At 35.9% G+C, this 23167-nt stretch overlaps 2 protein-coding genes, 1 long non-coding RNA gene and 1 pseudogene across 4 annotated transcripts; 2 read left to right on the top strand and 2 right to left on the bottom strand.

The window, feature by feature from the left end:
• Positions 1–541: 541 nt before the first annotated feature.
• Positions 542–2808, bottom strand: LOC103326800 (alpha carbonic anhydrase 7-like). 2 transcript variants are annotated; one of them, XM_008229042.2, is made up of 6 exons: positions 2676–2808; positions 2345–2562; positions 1806–2027; positions 1411–1575; positions 1264–1317; positions 542–759 (listed from the first exon to the last, which is right to left on the bottom strand). In XM_008229042.2, the coding sequence occupies exons 1-6, from the start codon at positions 2770–2772 to the stop codon at positions 667–669; spliced, it is 849 nt and encodes a 282-aa protein (XP_008227264.2). In that variant the 5' UTR covers positions 2773–2808; the 3' UTR covers positions 542–666. The 2 variants fall into 2 exon arrangements, with proteins under 2 accessions (XP_008227264.2, XP_088904666.1); XM_089048540.1 differs by lacking the exon at positions 1264–1317.
• A 5363-nt stretch (positions 2809–8171) lies between these two features.
• Positions 8172–10024, bottom strand: LOC103326798 (alpha carbonic anhydrase 7-like). The gene is made up of 6 exons (XM_008229040.2): positions 9727–10024; positions 9379–9596; positions 9047–9268; positions 8707–8871; positions 8559–8612; positions 8172–8398 (listed from the first exon to the last, which is right to left on the bottom strand). Exons 1-6 carry the CDS (start codon positions 9824–9826, stop codon positions 8309–8311), a joined length of 849 nt encoding a protein of 282 aa, XP_008227262.2. The 5' UTR covers positions 9827–10024; the 3' UTR covers positions 8172–8308.
• Positions 10025–12005: 1981 nt separating this feature from the next.
• LOC148919162 (uncharacterized) lies at positions 12006–14841 on the top strand. The gene is made up of 3 exons (XR_016125680.1): positions 12006–12200; positions 12576–13912; positions 14089–14841. It is a non-coding gene; the product is annotated as an uncharacterized LOC148919162 (long non-coding RNA).
• Positions 14842–18078: 3237 nt separating this feature from the next.
• On the top strand, positions 18079–21254 carry LOC148919161 (secreted RxLR effector protein 161 pseudogene; annotated as a pseudogene).
• The last annotated feature ends 1913 nt before the right edge of the window (positions 21255–23167 follow it).

The following is a 23167-nucleotide window of genomic DNA, read 5'->3' as shown; positions in this document are numbered from 1 at the left end:
AGAGTTAACACGGTGGCTATTTTTGTAAACCGTCGTCGGTACTTTCTACGTCGGTGGATTCATAACTACTGTGGTTCTTTTTGGCAAAGGGACAAATGAGTGGAGTTGCTCTAAGTGGATAGGGCATCCTCTAGTGTGGTTGCATTCCTTTTTTATTTGTTTGAAGTTTTCTTTTTGGATTCAGTTTTAATTATTAATGGATATAAGTCAGTTGATTGAGTTCTTTGGCCTCAAATTTTATGGGCAGAGGTTCGAAATCCCCTGGCACCCGCCAACAATGTTTGTATGTAAAACTCCCTCCCACAATTGCTTGTTAAAAAAAAGCTATTATTTTGAATCTAGATTCAAGTTTATTATTGATTAGTGTTATTTTAAAATTAATTGAAGGTCAAATGTTCAACTAATTGCAGGTGCCTTTATAGACTTTTGATGCTGTGTTTACATCAATGTCCAACAGGTAGTAGGTCATTTCAAATTTTGTTTGCGAAAAAAAGCATAAATTAATTATCTTAATTAAAAATAAATAAATAAATAAAAAGCATAAATAAAGCAATATGAATACTAATCATTTAAGTCTGCTCAACATATATATAGTGCGTCATTTAGCAAGTGGAAAAGCAATAATAAATCCATGTAGTGAGAAAACTCTGTGCCTAGTTGATATCCTCAGGATTTATTTGTGCTCCTTGAGCTATGGTCATAGACGTGGATCTCTCGAAGGTTGAGTGGTTGTACGGGCCTTGCGTTCACCTCCGCATACTGCAATCAATTTCCAAACAAAAGAATATATGATTTCAATATTTTTCAGTCTGGTTTTTTGTATGAATTTGCAGGGTCGGTCTTGACTTTTGGGTGGTCTGGGGCATAAATTAAAATGTCACCCTCGGGAATTTGTATCCGAGTTTCATTTTGGTCACCAATTTTACCATTTCATCTAATTTCATCAATATGGCCATTAAAATGGGTAAGCCGTTGGGTGATTTGTACATGAATTGATAGTTCTACTCCTGAAATTGATGGTCATATCGATAGAAGGATGAAATTGCCACTAGCGACACAATTGAAGGACGCCAAAAATTGTAAATTGAATTTGAGGACCAAAATGAAACTGGGCTACAAGGTTAGCGACCGTTGTATTTAAGAACCTTTTGTTTTTTTGTTTTGTTTTTTTTTATTTATTATTTATTTTATTTTTTATATTTTATATTTGATTTTAGTGTGGGGTTGAATAGACGAGTGATTCAGAGTTGAACTAATACTTACATCATGCACAGCCTCTCGAAATAACTGTACTTGATCCCTTGACACTGTTCTTATCTGATGAGACACCAAAATGTTGAAAAAGGGTCACATAGTTTGATAGATGACCCAAATTAAAAGGAAAGGCTATAATTGTAATTAATTAATTACCTTTTTAGTGATGGTCCAAATAACGCCTTCAGTACAAGGAGGAACGGTAAGTGAGCCCATGTATCTGTAATAGTTTTTCCCGCCGATTTTAATTTTTCTAGGATCAGTCATCCCAATGCTAATCTCATGATTTTCATCAATCATGGATTTAACATGCCTCGTCAACTGAAATTCATTCACAACTTGCAACATGTTAGGAGAATATAGTACTTTTGTAACATGAAGAGGAGGTTGAGGTCGTCACGTGTTAACGGATAATGTTCTTTTATCATACTATTATTTTATCAAATTATGAATATCTAAGATGTATTCGAGCAAAAAACCAACTAGATCAATGGTCCAGACTCCCTAATCAACATAATTACGTATGAGAGAATTTGATTTTGATCGAGTACCGTAGAGAGGAAAGAATTGGCACGACCAATCTTGTAGAGGACTGCAATGACAGCGATCTTGTTTGTGACGTTGAGATCAGGGCTTATATGAATCATGTGAAGCTCCATGTCATAGCTCCTGTTGTTGATTGAATGCTCGGAAGGTGAGTGCCAGTGACATTGTTTTAGAAAATACTCAGTCCCATTTATCTCAATTGATCCCGCATTCGTCTCCCATTGAACCTGCATAGACACATATAATAGATAAGTGGTCTAAAAGGGTTGTAGTTCAAGTGATTAAAAATATTTATTCAAGCACTCAAGGCCCTCCGTTCTATTCTTCATTCACCCAATATCACTTGTATAAAAATAATAATAAATAAAGATAAGTTGTCAATTTACATAATTGGTCCCTTTAGTTTGAGTAGTTTTTGCTTTTGTCCTTATAATTTTAATTTCGACAATTTCAATCCTCTAGTTTCGTACTTTCACAAAAAGAAGTTAAAAAAAACTGAACAGTTCGGATCATTAGTTGATGGAGCTAATTAATTATATATTACCGAAATATCATGGCCTCTATTCTTGAGGGTGGCATTATCAGGTTTATAGCTGGTCTTGAGATTCCCCAAGTGTGGGATTAATTTGACTCGATGACTTGATAAATCAATAGGAGATTGCAAGCTTCCATTCTTACACGCTGCCCATTCTTCCTTTATCTCTCCCCACTGTTTTGGCCCCTTTCCACTTTCATGAAGATAATCGAACTCTCTTTCATCCTCTGCAATATCCACAGTAGATATGTTAATGACTTTCTTTTCTCTAAAAAAGAAAAAACCAAAGAGAAGAAAAGGCAAACTAAAACATTGTTTTAATTCATTGTGCTATAATTACCAACTTCTTGAGCTGCGAGGGATGTAAAATATGAGAAGAGGAATACAAAGAAGAGAAAATAAGAAATGGAAGTTGGTTTGGTTTGATGCGGCTTCATGTTTAACACAAGCAGATCGAGGATAAGCTGTAGTAGAAATAGTGGATGGTGAGAGTATGTGTGTGTGTGTATCTATATATATACATGTCTGTGTGTGTTTGTGTAAATGTTGATGGATGGATTAAGACGAAGATGACAGCAAAACACGTTGAAATCGTACACAATGACGAACCATGAAGTTTCGTACTTGTTTTTGTCTGAAGGAAATCAATAAAGAATGACCAAAGACATGTTGTAAATAAAAGTTTATTTACAAATTTAAAGAAAAAGTATGCAATTATACAAGGAAGCTGGCCAGAACGAAGCCAATAATGTCAAGCATAGAGGCTTAAGTGCATCATTATTTTAATGCCCAACAGGAATAATGTATTTAGTAAATGTAGCTAACCCTTCAAACTAATTTTTTCTTACCTACAACTCATCGTCTTATTTTTCTATGAAGAAAATTTAATATATATATATATATATATTACATATATTATATATTATATCATATATAATATACATATGTATATATACACATATATTATTATTATTATTATTATATATCCATATAAATAAATTATATATACATATAATATACATAAATACATATATACATATACATATACATATATATAAATATATATATATATATTTGAAAATAAAAAATTCTAGTCCTAGTCTAAGCATACACCAAATGCAGGATAAGTGTTATCCAACTTAGACCAAGCCAAGCCAAGCCAAGACAGTCTCTAAGCATAGTTTATGCTAAAACAATCTTATATAACAAATGACCCCACAAGGGCCTATTTGGTAACAACCCGTTTAAAAACTAGGTGGCATATATGTTGCCTACCCATTTCATAAAAAAAGTTGATCACTCCAATGGGCTAGACAATGCAATTGTACCAACTATTATTGTATAGTTTACTTTTACCTTTTATATTTACTTTTATCTTTTTATAAATAAAAAAAATAGTGGGATAGAGGAGATGATATTTTATTATAAAATATAGGTGGGACTCAATATACTTATTACTTTCGAAGTATGCAAAATTGCCTTATCAAAGAGAATATGTAGATTTTACCTACTTGAAAAAGACTTTCATGCAACAGGAATAGCAAAAAGTGCTATCTAGGGTCAATGATACAATGACACGTGAGATAATTTTTCCACAGTCATTGTGTTATTGACCAAAGACAATAAAATAGTATTATTTCCGTTACACATAAATTTTTCTAATATTATTGGCGTGAGTTACAAAGTTTTTGTACGGTCATCGGTAGCACAAGTTCAAATATAGTACTCCTCACTTTTTGACTTCAAATATTTCTGTTAGCTTAAACAATAAAATGAAAATGACAGAAATCGATACAATTGTGGGTGATTTATCATCCACAGCCAATCACGTATGGCAAGATAAAATTGTTTTATCACCCATATATATAACATTAACTAATACAGTTGACATATCGTTATAAGTTGACATTGTTAGAGTGAGACAAAAGGCCTTTGTCAAGGTACCCTGGTATGATAATAGTTTGGGGTTCTAGCTACCGTACATCTGGATAGCACATAAGTCATCGTATTTGTCCGACATATGTAGGTTTACTAAACTACATGTAGCATGTTGACTTTTTCATATTGACTTTACTTCTGAGTACTGATTAAAAACACCATGGACATGGAGACATATTTAATTCCTTAAGGGTGACGAAACTTTGTGTTTTTTTTAGGATCACTTGAAGACTTGAATCTTAGTGACAATAAATTTTGGAAATCACGGAGTCTACATTCATTGTGACATGAACAACCAAAAACCACGGTGTCTTTCAGTTGACACCTTCTAGTTTTCTATAAAGATATGTGGTTTTCAGACTTGGATTTAATTAGTTGGTAGATGAAATATCCAATTAAAAAATAATGCTGTAAATCGCCTGTGAGTTCATTGTTAAACGTTTTATTAGTTTATTGTTCAAGTGAAGAATTTTGCATGTGCTCAACTAGTAGATCTTGTAATGAACAGTCAGAACTAAATTTTGCTCGAGTTTCACAAAATTTGACTTAGGATTTATTGAATAGTAAGTAGTGAGCCTGAGACCTTAACTTCTCAATTACAATATAGTTTATTTATCGATTTTTTTATTTTTATTTTTTTGAATTACAGTAATTGGGGGCACTTTTCCTGGAATTCGAATGGGTGACAAAGAGGGGAAGGGGCCATTGAGGCAAACCCCTCGGTCTTACAATACTTTCTTTTGGATATGTTGTAACTAGAGTCCACCCTTTCTTTTTTGAAGAGATTCTTTTATGGATATTGCTTACCTCCTTATCTATAAGGAGATACTTCTCCTTTCTACAAAATCACATTTTGACATATATGCAAAAATAATTCATCAAAAACACAAAAAGAAACACTTTTGCACACATGTCGCACTGCTATTGACAGGAATATAGTAGGTCCAGGAAGGAAGTATTTTCCTTCTTTTATTAGAATTAAAAACTTCATTCCAAATCTTTGTAATTCACATTTTCGTAGACCTAGAAAAGTAATAAGCTTGTAATCTTGGGCTTAAGGATTTTAGGATAGTTGAGATTTGTAGGATAATCAAGATGGAAGCCTTGGTAATTGTAGGGGATTTTTTATTCCAGCAACTACAGATGGGCTTAAGTCGCTGTAAATAGCAAATTAATGGGTGGAGTTGCCCCTATGTCTAAGTTCAATAATCAGGCCCCAAGAGTGCTTTGAAAGATTTGTGGAGCCTTAGGAAGTACTTTGATCTCTTTCACCAACAAAACAAACAGCTACTTACAGATCAATATTTTGGCTTGGCTTGAGAAGCTTGTAGCATGGGAGCTCAGCATTCATGAGTTTAGCATTAGAGAGAGAAAGCTTGAATTTCCAATGAGAAACAGAAGTTCAAAGAGAGCGAAATTTGGGAAGATTTGTTGAGGGAAGAGAGGAAGAGATGCAGATGGAAGGATGAGTGGCTTGAGTAAATTTCCAGCCGCTTGACGAAAGCTTCGTCGTGCTCTTGGATGGTTTTCCAGAAGAGAAAAGGAGAAGATGGGAGAACAGGGCTTGAAATCGAAGGTTCCGGTAGTGAGTGAGGATACTTGCTTGCACTGGATGTGTTGAGGCAATGGGTAGGAGATGCCCCTTTTATAGGGGTTGGAAGCTCCTTCTGGTTCAGGAACCCTAGCTGATTCTCTCCAAATCTGCCAAGTCTTCTCCTCCATTTCTCTTTACGTCCTTTGATTCAAACCCTTTTGGTAAAAATTCCTCAATCCATGCACACTGGGATAGAGCATTTTGGGGTTCCAAGGTTTTCTTGCAGCTGGCCTCTACAGCACCTTCATGTGGAAGAGGCTCCCCTTACTTTTCTTCTTGGTTTTCCTACTAGAGCTTGCAGAAGAAAGAAAAATGGGTAGAGGCATTGGTTTGAAAGGTATTTCACCTCCAACAGCTTGCGCACATGGATTCCCTTTGGTTTTTGTGATGGCTTGTCTTTGACTTGGTTTTGATTTGGATGATGTATTTTCAAAAGCGCTGGATATTTTGACTGATGTGGGATATTTCTAAGTGTTGTAGGTTATTGGATATTTTCTTAAGGTATTGGGTTTTCTCTCTCATGCTTACCCATATATTTGGGCTCAAGAAATGGGCTTGAGTTTTGGTGCTCCCAAGCAGCCCAAAACTTCCACTCCTTGGACTATCAATGAGCCTTGTTGATATTTCTAGTTTTGGGGAGCATTGCGCACTAAAATACCAAAGAAAAAACCTATTACCTTGACATCTTATAGCAGTTTTTTTTTTTAATTTTATAATTATTTATTTATTTATTTTAACAAATCAATTAGCATGTGCACTGCACATGCTTCATAAATGATAAATGGCGCATGGGGGCACCTGGTGTACTATAGAAGGCTGACAGAAATTATGCGCATTGTTTCCTCCTTTATTTTGTGATAATAGCGTCATTTGATGGCAACGTGAAAGCAAGCCGTTTTTTATTTTGTGATAATAGCGTCATTTAATAACTCATTTTAGTTGTTAGGAATAGTCTCAAATATTCATGACTAGGGCTTCATCCTAAGCCCTAACTAAATGGATTAGTTAGACATAACTATGAATACAGAAAATAAGAAATACATAGATAGGATAAAGAGAGGAGAAGAACTAGATCAGCAGCAAGGAATTCCCTGGATAGCTCCAAGCTCTCCCTCCTTTGCAACTAGCTCTCTTCTCTCTTTGTGGTAGAGAATGGAATCTGAATGTGTGTATGAGTAATGGATGAAATGAATGTTTGTCTCTCCCTCTCTTGAATGAGTGTGCAGCTCTCCATTTATAGAGTGCAATTTCGTCCTCCCTTTTGGCTGGTGAAGCACACCTCTCTTAGCTGCTCCTAACTGCCTCAACTGCCCAACAAATGCCAACTGCTTCAGCTGCCCAATACATGCTAACTGCTCCAGCTGTCCATACATGCTTTGGTTGACTTTCGTTCATCTTTCTGAGTTCCTAAGTTGATTTATCTCCCATGTGTGGCGGCTCTAATGTATAGCACATGACTCTAGGGATGTAGCCACATTAAATGTGATGGCAGCCAACATGACTTTTCTGTGAACTTGGTTGAGTTTTTGACATGCTGAGGGCTCCAGATTTATCCAATTATGCTGAAATTTGGATATGTTATAATAGACACCCATTGGAACAACTTCTATCAAGGTTGTCTCCTCATTCGACCTGTGTAAGTTGCTGAAATGAGGCCTGCACGATGACCTACGAAACTGAACTGACAAGGAGTGTGGCCCAAATTGGGTTTGTCTTTAAGCTCATATTCCTCTTATCCCAATCAGCCCTTTAACAACCATGGATTGCAACAATTATGATCTCTTACTGTCTTAACCTACAAAATAAATAAGCATGGTGCACTATAGAAGGCCGACATAAATTATGCGCGTTGTTTCCTCCTCCATTTTGTGATAATAGCGTCATTTGATGGCAACGTGACCGCAAGAGGGATAACTTAGACACTGGGGAATAGCCCCCCTTCAAGCCCTTTTTTATTTGAAATGATGATAGTAAGCGAAATGACTAGCAGTTTGGGCTGGATTTGGAGAGCATTTAATGCCACTTTATCCGGCTTTGCAAGTTAACCCACGTGCGAAATGGCTGCTTAGTGTATTTGTTTGCTTTCGGCGGCCCAATTCTTTTCTTGTAACAACCGAAACTCTGGGCCCAATTTAATTTATTTCACTGACAATGAAGACTTTTGAAGTCGGTTATTTTCATATATTTTCCTTGTTTATGCAACGTTTCTTTCATTTGATAGTGGAAGATATAAACGTTTTCTTTGACGGTGGAAGATATAAACGTTTCTTTCATTTTATTTGGCTGCTCCCGACACTTGAGGAAGATATATAAACGTTTTCTTTGATGAGTGAAAGAAAACATGTCCATTATAGTAAAGTAACATTCATGCTAATGAGCTTGAAAAAATAAAATAAATGAATCAATTTATGATACATTAAATCTCTGCAAGTGAGACAGCTTCAATTATTCGTGCTCCTTGCGCCTTGGTCATAGACGTGGATCTCTCGAAGGTTGAGTGGTTGTACTGGCCTCGCATTCGTCTCTGCATACTGCAATCAATTTAAGACGCCAAACATTAGATACTGCTCAATAATGTTTTATGAGGGTTCAAACACATGATCTCGACTGCAAGAATATCTAATCTTAACTATTTAAGCTACAAGTCCCTTGCGTTACTTGAAGAAAATAGTAGAGAATTGAAGCACTTACATCATGCACAGCCACTCGAAATAGCTTTACTTGATCTCTTGAGACTGTTCTTATCTGCGTGTGAGCAATTTAAATTTTGGTTAAGGGACACAAACTTGATGGTGGTCCTAATTATGAACACATAGAGAGCCTACGCATAATTGATTACCTTTTTATTGATGGTCCAAATAACGCCTTCGGTGCAAGGAGGTACGGTGAGTGAGCCCATGTATCTGTAATAGCTTTTCCCAGGGATTTTAATTTTGTTAGGGTCAATTATTCCCACACTTCTCTCTTCCTTTTGATCAGTCATGGATTTTATATCCCTTGTCAACTGCCATATCCATTCACAAATTGCAACATTTTAGGAGAATGGTTCTTTTCGTAACATGTAGGAGAGGTCAAGTAATTAATTATGAATGTATGGCTAAACTTCTCTTGTTATACAGTCTGACATGAAAACAATTTCCATGAGTTAACGAGAAGAACATTTGATTTCGAACGAGTACCTTAGAGAGGAAGGAATCTGGGCGGCCGATCTTGTAGAGCGCTGCGACGACAGCGATCTTATTCGTAACGTTGGGATCGGGGCTTAGATGAACCATGTGGAGCTCCATGTCATACCTCCTTCCATTGATGGAATGCTCGGAAGGGGAGTGCCAGTGGCTTTGTTTTAGCAAATACTCAGTCCCATTTATCTTAAGGGATCCAGCATCGCCCACCCATTCAATCTGCAAACACCACATATGATAATTAAACCACAACTATAAACTATTTCAAACATATATTCTTACATTATGAAATAATTCCATATTAAATTAAAAAATTATTGTAAAATTACCGAAATATCATGGCCTCTGTTCTTGACAGTGGCATTGCAAGGCTTGTAAGCGGTGTTGAGCTTGCCCAAGTTGGGGATTAGCTTGACTCTCTGGCTTGATAAATCAATAGGAGATTGCATGCCTCCATTCTTACACGCAGCCCATTCTTTCTTCATTTCTCCCCACTGCTTTGGACCCTTCCCGCTTCCCTGAAGATAATCGAACTCTCTTTCATCCTCTGCATAATGCAAACACAACATATACGTCCTTTCAGTAATTTTTTTTAGTCGCTTTCGATCTATTTCTTTGTGTAAAATAAGGGAAACAAAAGGAAAATAAGAGCATCTAATTAAGTTCATTATGCTTACCAACTTCTTGGGCAGTGACCGGTGTGGAATATTGTGAGAATAAAACTAGGAAGAGGAGCACAGAAAAAATGGAGATGGGTTTGCTTTGATGTGGCTTCATGTTTAAGCACAGTGGCTGGCAGGTGAGACTTGAGAGCTACAGATTTATGCTGACAGATTGTTTTTTTTTATAAACACATGAGGAAATATAAACATATCTACGTATATATATATATATATATATATATGAATTAGTAGAAAAATGGAACACAAATTTCAAGCGTACACAGTGACGAAACGATGAAGTTTCGTACCGGTTTCTGTGAAGGAGTGTGAACGGGAGACTGGAGATGATATAAAGAAGGACCAAAAGACAAGGCAGATGGAAATTTGTCGGCATGCACAATGCACTAGGAGGAAGACAGATGATTATTTGCTACTAAGCTAAAGAGAACACGTACATTATTTTATTTCCCACCCAATCAGGAAAAACGAGTAAAAAGCACACACACAGGACGACAGACAGGTCATTCCGCACAGTTTTTGTTTGACTCAATTACAATGACATTATGTTGGCAAAAGAACACATTTATAATGACTTTAATTACATTTTTTTTTTTTTTTTTTTTAAAGTTTTTGTTTATTAGTTGCAAATGGTAGGTAGGGCGGAAGGAAAAACGTTCAATCATGCCAAATTAAACTAATCATGATTTGGTTCATTTTTTTCACTAATTGATCAAAACAATGACCCGCAATAGTTTGATCTACGCGGTATAACGACCTAAAACAAATCGCAACATATGAGTTTTATACTGACACTTTCTTTTTGGTTTCACCATTTTGTTATTAAAATATTTCACACCCTACTCCCTTAAAATCTCTTGAAGTGACTTGATTTGCGTTTAAGTGGTATGAGGTTCGAACTCCCATGTTACTTTAGTAAGAAACCTCTCATCTCCTTGTTTAGACCATCACTTGTATTTAAAAAATAATAAAAAATGTTATGAACTGCTATTCAACTTTAGGTACGAATTTCACTTAGATATTTGTAAGCAAATAAATAATATACTTGATTGTTTATGCAAGGAAATAACCAAACAAATGTTAGTTGGGGAGTTGGGACAAATGGACAGGAACAAAAGGCCTTGTCAAGGTGCCGTGGCATGATATAATTGTATGGGCTTGTACCCAATATCCGCACATATGTCATCCTAGTTGTCACGGACAGGTTAACAATGTTGACTTCGCTTTTGAGTACAGATTGTGAAATTGCACATGGAGCATATCTTAACGCAAAGAGTGACGAACTTTGAATCCTAGGATATCATATCTTGCGTGGGAAACTTTACAAAATAAATTACAGTATATAGAGGAACTAAATTACTAATAATATTGAAGTTTTTTATAAATAAAATTCCACACCTATTAGATTACAAGTATATAAATTAAAGACAATATTAATGTTGGTAATAGTAGATTGTTAGTGCGTCTCTTTGAAATATTAACATCTTTCATATTTGAAAATTTGTGTGAAAATTTATGATTTTTGAAAATGAAATTCTGTTTATCATTCTATTCCTTCTTAATACTATTCTTTATCCTCTTCTTTTTGGGGGCTTTTCTATATGAATATCAATTTCCATACATACTTGTTTTTAAATGGACATTTTGAAAAAGGTCAAAGGAGAGAAAAATATTTTGGAAAGAAGCTAAAATTGACAAAAATGCCCTTATTTATTTTTGGATTTCCTAAAAAATCCAATATATTTGCATGTCTTCGGTTTGAAAGTTGAGGGGATTTTCTGTTTTTTTTGGAAAATTTTTAGCTTTTTCTAAAAGTGAAAGTTTTTTGTGGCTAAAACCTAAATTTACTTTTTAAATATGAGACGTGTGTAGGTGGATCCATAAAGGAAATCAATGTACACGTTTTCCTGGTAGTTAGCAACCTATAAATAGAAAGATTCCCCAAACTTCTGACAATAAAAAGTGAAAAATACAGAACAGAAAGCTCCACCAATCTATGAGCTCCTGACTCTGTTGAGGCAAAACGAAAAATACAATACGCAGATAATGAGCTGTAGACCTGGCAATATCGTATACGACTTGTTAAGACGACACAAATTAGCAAAAAAAATAAATCAATATTCAGGTTCGAGGTATCGGGTCGTGTTGCTATCGTATTGACCTGTTAGCCACCTAATAAGCTATCGTGTCGTGTCAATTTATGAATACCCGTTAACGCGTTAAGCTCAATGGCATTTTTATAAATTTTCTCTTCTTCTTCTCTTTCTTCTCTTTCGTCTCTTCCTCCTTCATTCCTCCGATTATCTCTCTCTACTCTCTCTCTCTCTCTCTCTCTCTCTCTCTCTCTCTCTCTCTCTCTCTCTAGGTTCCTTGGTATGCTAGGAGATCATCAAATCATGGAAGACATTGCTGCTAGCGAATCCCACGATTGAGATGATGAAGTCAGAGTCGCTCAAGTTTTCTTCTTTGAGGTATGAATTCATCGTTTTGTCTTCAATGACTCTGAATTTGAGTTTTTTTAATATAAAAATAGCCAAAAATTTACCCCTGCCCCCATTTTAAAAAATGTCAATTTTTATAAAATCTTTCAAAAATAGTCAAAAACTCACCTAAATAGACACGAATGCCTAACAAATTAAAACTCACATAAGCTTAAAAAGTTTCATCCTCTCTCATTGAGTCCAGTCCCACGTTGCCCAATTGGCTGTTTTTGCATTGGTTTCATCTCAATTACTAAATTCTTGTCCAAAGTTGTTGGATTTCATCCAGATAGTGCCCATAGAATATGAAACTGTCATGGATAGTTTTTTTAATTCCTTAATGAATTCATCTCATGTGTTTAACAGGTGAAGAATCTCTCATCTTGTATTGAACACGATGCCAGTACCTCCAAAATTTGTGAAGACCACCTATTTTACTTTCTGAAAAGGGGAATCGACTATGAGAAAACTATGGCCGCTATTTTACTTTCATCATCTTCAAAAGTTTACATCATAAAGTTTAAGAAAATTATGAAATTAAATACTCGTCCATTGTTCATTCTAATTCATAAATTTAAATAGTAAAATATTACACCCTATATACGAGGTAGGATGAAATGCAATCGGATTCTTGTAAGTTTGTCGATAATGGCCAGTTGAACCACATCTTGAACAGTTACGAGTTGATGGTTCTTCTATGAGCGATGGGATTCTTTTTTCCTTGCGTTTGCCATACCTTTTTCATGTAATTGGTGGTAGGACACTTCTATCTCATATGTCATTAGGTACCACCCAATCTGTCTGATCCATAACTGGCCAAATAGGTTCTGCATACGAAATGGCCAATGAGTTTGTAGTATAATATTGTGAACACATTGGGTAACGCGAAATTTGTTGATGCCTACATGTAGCAAAGCATGTGTTAGAACCAATTTTTGGTATATTGGTAATTTCCTGTTACAAAAACTTAGAGTAGGTCTTTCAGTGTAACCTACAGTTTTCAAGTGACATTCTGCTATCCTGGATCAATGTGGCTTAGAGACAATGCCAAGGTATGTTTTGCATCCATGCATTCATATTTGCATATTTGTTTGATCATCAAAAGTGGCTGTCAGATGTACATGACTGATATATGATTTCAGTCTTACATAATCCAATGCCAGACATCAGTGAGTTTTCAACGATGGTTTTATATTCTTTAGTTTGGTGCTTTTTAAAGCAAAAGGGTTCTTTTGTCTTTATGGCTGCGTTTTTAATTAAGTGGCTTTATTTGTTTTAAAGAAATAATTTATTTGTTAAAAAGCCCATTTTTGCTAAAAGCCTTTTTGGTCTCTGACCTAGTTTTAAGGGTGTAATACAAGAAAGGAACTTAGCCGTTTTGTTTTGTGTGTCTCCAACGTTGAAAAGAAAAAGAACGACAAAATATTTGCAGAGAGGTTTTTGAGAGTTTATATTGAAAACTCATGTGGTTGTTCCTTGTTAGCCTCCATGAGTGATTAAATCATCATCTTTTCATATATGTGTGAGTTCATGAGCATTATGCACGTTGGTGATCAACAATCGTGCCTTGAGGTGTGAGCAGCTGAGACCGGAGTTGTGCCATCTCTTGTTGACAAAGGAAGACAAGATTGTTGGTTGGGTTAAGTAGCAAAGGCGAGTAGGCAAGTCTGCCTTATGAGCGTTCGTCTTGTGAGTTGAGACTTGTAAGACTTTTTTGTATTCTTTCTCATAGTTTTTTGTTCTTTGGCATAGCGCCCACAGTTGTTTTCCTCATCTTGATGTTTTTTTACTTCGTCAACATATCGTGTGTCCCTCGTGCAATTGTTTGCGTTTTAATTTGAATTTATTCTGCTGCATATTCTGGAATTTTTTCTTACAGGATTGTTACAGTATTTCAATCCTGCTATGGTGTTTGAGTATTAAGAATAGATCAATTGGCCATTCTAGGGAATTTCAATTGGTATCAGAGCGGGTCACTAGACGTGCTTAGTGAGATTGTTGGGCTGTGCTAGAATGGATCGTGCATGTGGGTCTGTGACTCATCCTCCGTTTCTTGATGAGAATACTAACTATGGGGCTTGGAAAGCCAATATGAAGTCTTTTCTTTGGGCTTAAGGTACGAAGGTGTGGACAACCATTGAGAATGGTTGGGAACCTCCAACAAAGGAAATTAAAGGACGTGGAAAAGAGGTTGAAGGTGAAGGCCAGTCGACAACAAAGGTTGTAATTAAGGCAAACACGGAGAGGACTAATGAAGAAAATGATATGAGTGCCTACAATCAAAAGGGTCTCAACTCCATCTTCACTGCGGTATCAGTTGAAAAATTTGAGTTTATATGTCATTGGAAAACCTCAAAGGAGGCTTGGGATATTCTGGAAATTACTCATGAAGGAAATGCTACTGTCAGAGAATCCAAACTTCAACAACTGAGTTTTATGCTAGATTGAGTGTGGTGGTGAATGCTTGCAGCAACCTTGGTGATGCAGTTCCTGAACACAGAATAGTGAAAAATATTTTGAGATCTCTGCCTATGATGTATCATACCAAGAAGATAGCGATTGAAGAGTGTAAGAATTTGAACAATTATAAACTTACTGAGTTATAAACTTACTGAGTTAATTGGTTCTTTTACCACTTACGAGATGATATTTCCAGAAATTAAAAAAAACAAAGGGATTGCACTAAATGCAGTGAAAGAAGATGGGAGTGACAATGTGTTCGAAGACAAAATGTATTATGCTTTGCTTACAAAACAATTTCATAAGTTTTTAAAATCTAAGAATTCAAGACCTGCTGAACAAAGAGGAAATTCATGTTCAAGTACAAGAGGGAGTCGTCCTCGTGAGTTTACTTCTGACAAGTTATTGCATACAACCAGAACTATGGAGAAAAAAGGCTCTAAAGATTCACCGAAGTGCTTTGAATGTGGTGGATATTGACACTTTGCCTCTGAATGTGCAAATAATTTTAAGAAGAAAAATAGTGGGAAAAATAAAGTAATTGCTGCAACTTGGAGTGATAATGAGTCTGATAATGATTCAAATTCAGAAAATGAAGATCAAGTTGTTGCTTTCTCTGGAAGAATTCATGTGCAAAACGATGAAAAGTCTGATGTTGAAGAACTTGATATAGAAGTGGTGATTAAGCAATTCAACAGTCTCTATGATTCCTCTGAAAAACTGAAGAAGAAAAATGCAGAACTTGCTGATCAAGTGGTTTTTCTTCAGGAAGAATTGACCAGGACTGAAACTGCGTTTCAATCCCGGCTGAAAATAGAAGAAAATCTACATGGGTCTCTATTGGAAAAAAATTCAAATGCTCCAAGACAAGTACCATCTGCATAAAGATATGAATGTTTCTCTTACTCTTGAAAGAGATCATGCCAGTGTTGAATTAAAATTAGCAACGGAAAAAATATTTGGTATGACCATTGGCACGGAGAAGATTGACAAGGTGTTAATTTGGGAAAAAAGGCTAGTGATATGAGAGGCTTGGGTTTTGAAAGTGAAAGTTCTAAGCAAGAGGCTCAAGCTGTAAAATTCATCAAAGAATCTTCTTCTATTGAAGTGAAGGTTAACCCAAATAAATTTATACCAATCTGTCATTTTTGTGGAGTTTTAGGTCACATACGGCCTAGATGCAATATGCTTAGAAAGAAGAAGAGGTCAGCTTACTGTTATTCTCCAATACATTTTAATCCATCACAAAGAACCAAACTAGTGTGGAGAAAAAAAAGAGGAAAAATGCTTGGTGACTTTAATGGCTTTATCTGCTAGAAAATCTAATACATGGTATTTCGATAGTGGTTGTTCAAGACATATGTTCGGTGATAAATGTTGGTTTACAAATCTGAATACAGAGTGTGTGGAAGGCTCAGTGACATTTGGAGATGGAAGTAAAGGTAAAATTTTAGGGAAAGGAGATGTTGAGACACTTGGCTTACCGTTCTTAAAGAATGTCATGCTGGTGGAAAATTTGCCAGCAAATTTGATAAGCATTAGTCAACTTTGTGATGATGGTAGCAGTGTGTGGTTTGATAAAGATCAATGCTATGTTGCTAAGATTTTCAAGGAAAGAAGGTTATGAGGGGCATGATATCCAAGGATAATTGTTATTCTATTCAGGTGAATGAGAACAAAAGTCTTGTGTGAAACTGAGCTAATGATGACATGATGGAACTATGGCATAGAAGACTTGGTCATATCAACTTTCGTGATCTCTTGAAGTTTTCCAAGAAGGAGTGTGTCAGAGGTCAGCCAAAGCTAAGTGGTAAGTCTGCAGGAGTGTGTGGTGCGTTCCAATTAGGTAAGCAAGTCAAGAGTGCTCACAAAAGCATATCCTACATATCAACATCCCAGCCATTAGATTTGCTGCATATGGATTTAGTTGGTCCTATTCAGACCGAGAGCATAGGTGGAAAGAAGTATATGTTGGTGTTGGTAGATGACTTTACTCGGTTTACTTGGGTTGATTTTCTGCGTGAAAAATCTGATGCATTCAAGAGTTTTCGTGGCCTATGCAACAAAATTCAGATCGAGAAAAATGCTCCACATGTTACTGTCATGAGATTTCGAACAGACCATGGAACGGAGTTTGAAAATGTAAGCTTTGCTGAATATTGTGAAGAGAAAAGAATAATGCATGAATTTTAACACCTCAACATAATCGGGTGGTTGAGAGGAAGAATCGCACCTTGCTTGAAATGGGACGTGTGATCTTGACAAGTGCTAAGATAGCGAAGAAATTTTGGGCAGAAGCTATTAGTACAACATGTTATATATCAAATCGTGTATATCTTAGACCGGGCACAACTTCAACTCCTTATGAGCTTCGGAAAGGGAGAAAACCTAACATAAAGCACATGAGGGTTTTTGGCAGCGTCTGCTATATTTATAGAGATAGAGAAAACCAAGCAAAGTTTGATACAAGAAGTGATGCTGACATCTTTTTGGGTTATTCTCTCACTAGCAGGGCTTATAGGGTGTTTAACAAGAGGACATGTGCAGTAATGGAATCAATTAATGTTGTTGTCAATGATATTGATATGTCATTTGGTTCTTGTGCAGATGATGATGATATTATTCCAGCAGCTCCTAAGCAAGAAGAAAAGGACAAGATGCCTGACATTAATGCTGAAGTGCATGTAGAAAAATATATGTTTTCACCTCCTCCTAGACCTAGTGTTTTGGCAAGTCCAAAAAGACCACACACCATATGATATTATTGGAGATTTAAATGATCAAAGAAAGATAAGAAGCCAAGTTGTTGCAGAGGTAACTCATCTGCGCTATGCAAGAAGAGTTAGACCAATTCACTAGAAATGATGTGTGGTACTTGGTTCCACATCCCAAGGACTCGAATGTGATAGGTACAAAATGTGTTTTCATAAACAAAACTGATGAAAATGGTGTTATTACAAGAAATAAAGCAAGGTTGGTTGCACAGGGATATACCCAGGTTGAAGGGTTAGATTTCGATGAAACTTTCGCTCCCGTGGCAAGGCTTGAATAAGTTAGATTGCTTTTAGCTATAGCTTGTCATCTGAGGTTCAAACTACACCAGATGGATGTGAAAAGTGCGTTCCTAAATGGGGTTTTACAGGAGGAAGTATATGTAGAACAACCTATAGGATTCAAAGATCCTTACAATCCTGATAATGTATATCATCTTAGAAAAGCTCTCTATGGGCTAAAACAAGCCCCTAGGGCTTGGTATGATTGGTTGTCATCCCATTTGCTGAATAAAGGGTATGTCAGAGGAGCTATTGACAAAACTTTGTTTGTCAAAAAGACCAACAAGGAATTGATTGTTGCCCAGGTTCATGTCGATGACATTGTTTTTGGGTCTACATATGAATTTCTTGTAAAAGAATTTACTAAAGTTATGAGTAACGAATTTGAGATTAGTATGTGTGGGGAGTTGAGCTATTTCCTAGGCCTGCAAGTCAAGCAACAAGATCATGGTATCTTCATTTCTCAAACCAAGTATGCAAATGACTTGGTAAAGAAGTTTGGTATGAGTTCTGCCAAACCAACAAGGAATCCCATGGCTACACACAACAAAATTGATGCTGACCCATCTGGAAAATGTGTAGAACAAACACTTTATAGAAACATGATTGGAAGCCTCTTATATTTAACAGCCAGTCGACCCGACATCTCATTCAGTGTTGGTGTGTGCGCTCACTTTCAAGAAAATCCAAAGGAGTCGCACTTGAATGCAGTCAGGAGGATCATCAGATATGTAAGTGGTACTCCAAAGTTGGGTATATATTATTCATTTGACTCAAATTCTGAAATTGCAGGTTACACCGATGCGGATTGGGCAGAAAACGTTGATGATAGGAAGAGCACATCTGGAGGGTGCTTTTATGTAGGTAATAATCTTGTGTCTTGGCATAGCAAAAAGCAAGCTTGTGTTTCCTTGTCTACAGCTAAAGTGGAATACATCATTGCAGGAAATTGTTGCACACAATTACTATGGATGAAGCAAATGATGAGTGATTACGGCATTCAGCAAGGTACTTCTACTCTTTTTTGTGATAATCTTAGTGCAATAAATATTTCCAAAAATCCGGTTCAACACTCACGAACAAAATACATAGATATTAGGCATCATTTTATTCGTGAATTGGTTGAAGAAAAGGTGGTAAGCCTTGAGTTTGTTTGCACAGAAAAACAATTGGCTGATTTCTTTACAAAACCATTAGACACTGTTCGTTTTGAAACTCTCAGGAAGTCTCTTGGTATTTTTTCCATTGAATGAACTCCCTCTAATTTTTTTGCATTCAAATTTCATAGTTGTATGCCCATGTCAAATAGGTTGATCAGTTTCTGGTATTTTTCTGTTTTATTTTTGTAGCTTTGTAGTACATCATTGCACCGCATTTTCAATCCCATTGTTATAAGCTTGTATTTCTTTGAACTGAGATTGGATTTTCTAGTTAGAATGAGGGACTAATCGTGAGACACATGCTCTTAGTTGATAGACATTTTTCTATGTTAGTCTCTAGCATTAATCCTTGCGTGGCCAAAATTCTCACAGTCTTTCCTTGGTTCTTGCACATGCATACCAATATAAGCTATATGAATGCCTATGTTGCAAGATTTCAATTTAAACAACAATGTTAGATATCTTTGGAGCTTGACTCAGGTTATCCCAAAGTAGCCAGACCTCTTACCTAACCAATGTCGAGGGTCGCGTCGAATACGGGATAGGGCTTGGTCCATATTAAAAAAAAAAAAATTAGTGTCACAACTTTGAAGCCTTTTGACTCGAGTTGCTAAGCCCATGGAGTATCCTTGATATGCTTAGTGCCCTAAAGTCTTTTGGCTTGGGAGCATCTGGCCTAAGACTTGTTACAGGTCACTAGAAAGCTTAATAAAGTGTGAACTGTGCTCCATAAAAGAAAAATACAGTACAATTGTAAATATGTTGAATTAAACTTGTATGCACTATCATTCTTATCTCTATTGGTTCACTTTCACACCAAGGACTCCTGTGAACTTTTGCTAACCTTGATTATACAGTGTTGCCTAACATGGAGAGATATTTAACAACACTTGATGTTGTGGGTTCTCCTTGTTACTCTTCAATTTTGACTTGATATCTCCTTACAAGCTTTGCTTAGAAATCTCGTTTGTGACACTGGTTTAAAAAATTCATCTTGTGTGCCTACTTGCTCTTTCATCATTACATGTGTCTTTTCATACATTCATGGGAGAATTCATAATTTGGAACTTTTGCCTACATTGTTCTTTCTGGGAGTGGTTATTTGATGTGCAAGTGGTTATTTATTTGAAGGGGAGTTTGCCATTGCCTATCCAAAAAAGGGGGAGTAAACGTTCTGAGTTTCATTTTACTTATTGTATTTTTAGTAATTCATGCTTTTCACTGGTTATTTTTGGTTTAGTGGTGCAAAATTCATGTTACCTTTTCTATTGCAAGTGGTCATGTTTGAGGAATTCTTTTCACTCACTTGTAATTGGTTTAGGGGGAGATAGTTAGGACCAATTTTTGTCACTAGATTTTTTGTATAGGAAATGCCAAAGGGGGAGATTGTTAGAACCAATTTTTGGTATACTGGCAATTTCCTATTACAAAAACATAGAGTAGGTCTTTGAGTGTAACCTACAGTTTTCAAGTGACATTCTGCTATCCTGAATCAGTGTGGCTCAGAGACATGTTTTGCATCCATGCATTCATATTTGCATATTTGCTTGATCATCAAAAGTGGCTGTCAGATGTACATGACTGATATATGATTTCAGTCTTACATAATCCAATGTCAGACATCAGTGAGTTTTTAACGATGGTTTTATATTCTTTAGTTTGGTGCTTTTTTAAGCAAAAGGGTTCTTTTGTCTTTATGGCTGGGTTTTTAATTAAGTGGCTTTATTTGTTTTAAAGAAATAATTTATTTGTTAAAAAGCCCATTTTTGCTGAAAGCCTTTTTTGGTCTCTGACCTAGTTTTAAGGGTGTAATACAAGAAAGGAACTTAGCGGTTTTGTTTTGTGTGTCTGCAACGTTAAAAAGAAAAAGAACGAAAAAATATTTGCAAAGAGGTTTTTGAGAGTTTATATTGAAAACTCATGTGGCTGTTACTCGTTAGCCTTCATGAGTGATTAAATCATCACCTTTTCATATATGTGTGAGTTCATGAGCATTATGCATGTTGGTGATCAACAATCGTGCCTTGAGGTGTGAGCAGCTGAGACCAGAGTTGTGCCATCTCTTGTTGACGAAGGATGACAAGATCGCATGCTGGGTTGAGTAGCAAAGGCGAGTAGGCAAGTCTGTCTTGTGAGCGTTCGTCTTGTGAGTTGAGACTTATAAGAGCTTTTTGTATTCTTTCTCATAGTGATTTGTTCTCCAGTATAGTGCCCATAGTTGTTTTGCTCATCTTGAGGTTTTTTACTTCATCAACATATTATGTGTCCCTTGTGCAATTGTTTGCGTTTTTATTATTCTACTGTATATTCTGTAATTTTTGCTTACAGGATTGTTACAGTATTTCAATCTTGCTGTGGTGTTTGAGTATTAAGAAACAGATCAGTTGGCCATTCTGGGGAATTTCAGCATGTGCACATGGTAATTGGTCAAGATCAAACTCTCGGCATGTGCAACACTTTCTCTCTAAATTTACAACTTCAACACGACATCCATCGTATACATGAAATGAGTGAGCCTCAATGGAAAAAACCTGCATATTCAAGAAACAAGAAATAAATTTATAGTACTCCACAATTATTTTATTTGAAATATTTTCAAAAGATCTGTGGAATATTATCATGCATATATTCCTTAGATAAAAGAACAAATAAAAAAAATCAGCAAAAACTACAAAAGAAAATGTTTGCCCACTCTATGAAATGTCTGTATATATTCCTTACTTGCAACAAAATAAAATGTAATGAATTTGACATACGTGCAATGACAACTCTTTCTTGTTATTTTCTCACACCAAATTGTTTGCCCACTCTAACAATATAACATGTTTGATAAAAATATATTTCCTTCATTGATAACAATGAAATTGCCCCGGTTTCCATTAATTTCTATACATGAAATGAAATTGCCTAATAATATATTTTCTATAAATTCTTTTTGAACATGGTTGCCAATAAGCAAAACGTTCAAATATATAACAAAAGCCTTAACAAAGGCTGATGAGGCCAGAATAAGAGTGAAGGGCAATTGGTGTGATGTTCGACACATGGAGTGAGAGATGAGATGAGATCGTGAGATGTCAAATGTTGAAGTTAAGTGGCGAAGTTGCAGAGAGCGAGCAAATACCACAATTTGTCAGAATATCAAATATAAACAGAATTTGGCCACCCCCCAAAACACAATTTGGCCAACAGAACAAAGATGGAAGAAGAGAGAGAAAGAAAAGCAAACCTGGGATTACGGATCGATAAGTTGAATTAGGGAGTGTTTGAATTGCTTCAAATTCCCATAAAAGAAAGCAAGATATTCCTCCCACGCCCTCTACAAGAAACCCATAACACATGCTACATCATCAAAACACACCTAAACTGATGAATATTTCAATTTCTTGTTCCTACCAAGCCAAAGAAACGAAGAAACAATTAAAAGAAAGAAGCAAACGGCACGAATAAGCACAAAATATGCAGAAAGAAAAAGAAGAACATCACTCACCAGTAGTTCGACCAAGGCTACAGACGTGCTTGCAATTCCAAACTTTGTGTAGTAGGGTTTTGCTTTTTAGGTTTATGTGGGTTTTTATTTTTAAGGGTATTTGTGTCTATTTAGGTGAATTTTTGACTATATTTGAAAGATTTTATAAAAACTAACTTTTTTTGAAAGTGGGGGGTAAAACCTTAAACGATGGAGATGATGAAGAAATTTGGGGAGCATGAGAGGAGAAGAGATGGCGGTGGTGATGAGGGCATGGATGACTATGACTTTTGTTTTTTGGTTTTTTGCACTGGTTGATTTTCTAATTGTTTAACATTTATGTTTATTTTTTAATTCTTAACGGATTATCGTGTTGTATCGTGTGATTCGCAAATTATAACGAGTCGTGTTCGTGTTTGATATTTTCCATCCGTTTTCTTAACGGGTCATGTCGTGTCAACCTATCAACAAAAGCGGGTTGACACGAACACGACACGAACACTACAAACACGACATGAATGCCAGGTCTAGTGAGCTATATTGTAATTGGATACATATGTCCTTCATTATGTGCATGTCATGTATATCCAAATCCACATTTGTACCATGACAAACAAATTGTAGGGTAACATAAAGGATAAAGAACAAATCCGAGTCTCTATATTTAGAGTTCACACACATTTAATGGCATTTAGCTTCATCTCCATTGTTACAACGATTCAACCACTTGAAATATGACAAGTTATTACAGCATAAAGTTTAACTTTTTGAAATTTTTAATTTTTCTAAACTAACTTTAGTGTAGCCATTTCTTCA

This window comes from Prunus mume, linkage group LG3 (assembly GCF_029339155.1).
Source record: "Prunus mume cultivar Tortuosa linkage group LG3, ASM2933915v1, whole genome shotgun sequence".
In the NCBI taxonomy this organism is placed as follows: Eukaryota; Viridiplantae; Streptophyta; class Magnoliopsida; order Rosales; family Rosaceae; genus Prunus; species Prunus mume.
The sequence above is the reverse complement of the archived record's forward strand: the minus strand, read 5'-3'. Positions and strand labels throughout refer to the sequence as shown.

What these genes read in the sequence shown, in the direction of transcription:
- LOC103326800 (XM_008229042.2), bottom strand. Translation starts at nt 2,772, where the DNA reads ATGAAGCCGCATCAAACCAAACCAACTTCCATTTCTTATTTTCTCTTC. An exon ending in TTTGGACCATCACTAAAAAG is followed by an intron (nt 1,318 to 1,410) that starts GTAATTAATTAA and finishes GTGTCTCATCAG; the next exon opens with ATAAGAACAGTGTCAAGGGA. An exon ending in TTCGAGAGGCTGTGCATGAT is followed by an intron (nt 760 to 1,263) that starts GTAAGTATTAGT and finishes AATTGATTGCAG; the next exon opens with TATGCGGAGGTGAACGCAAG.
- LOC103326798 (XM_008229040.2), bottom strand. Translation starts at nt 9,826, where the DNA reads ATGAAGCCACATCAAAGCAAACCCATCTCCATTTTTTCTGTGCTCCTC. An exon ending in ACAGAGGCCATGATATTTCG is followed by an intron (nt 9,269 to 9,378) that starts GTAATTTTACAA and finishes TGGTGTTTGCAG; the next exon opens with ATTGAATGGGTGGGCGATGC. An exon ending in TTTGGACCATCAATAAAAAG is followed by an intron (nt 8,613 to 8,706) that starts GTAATCAATTAT and finishes GCTCACACGCAG; the next exon opens with ATAAGAACAGTCTCAAGAGA.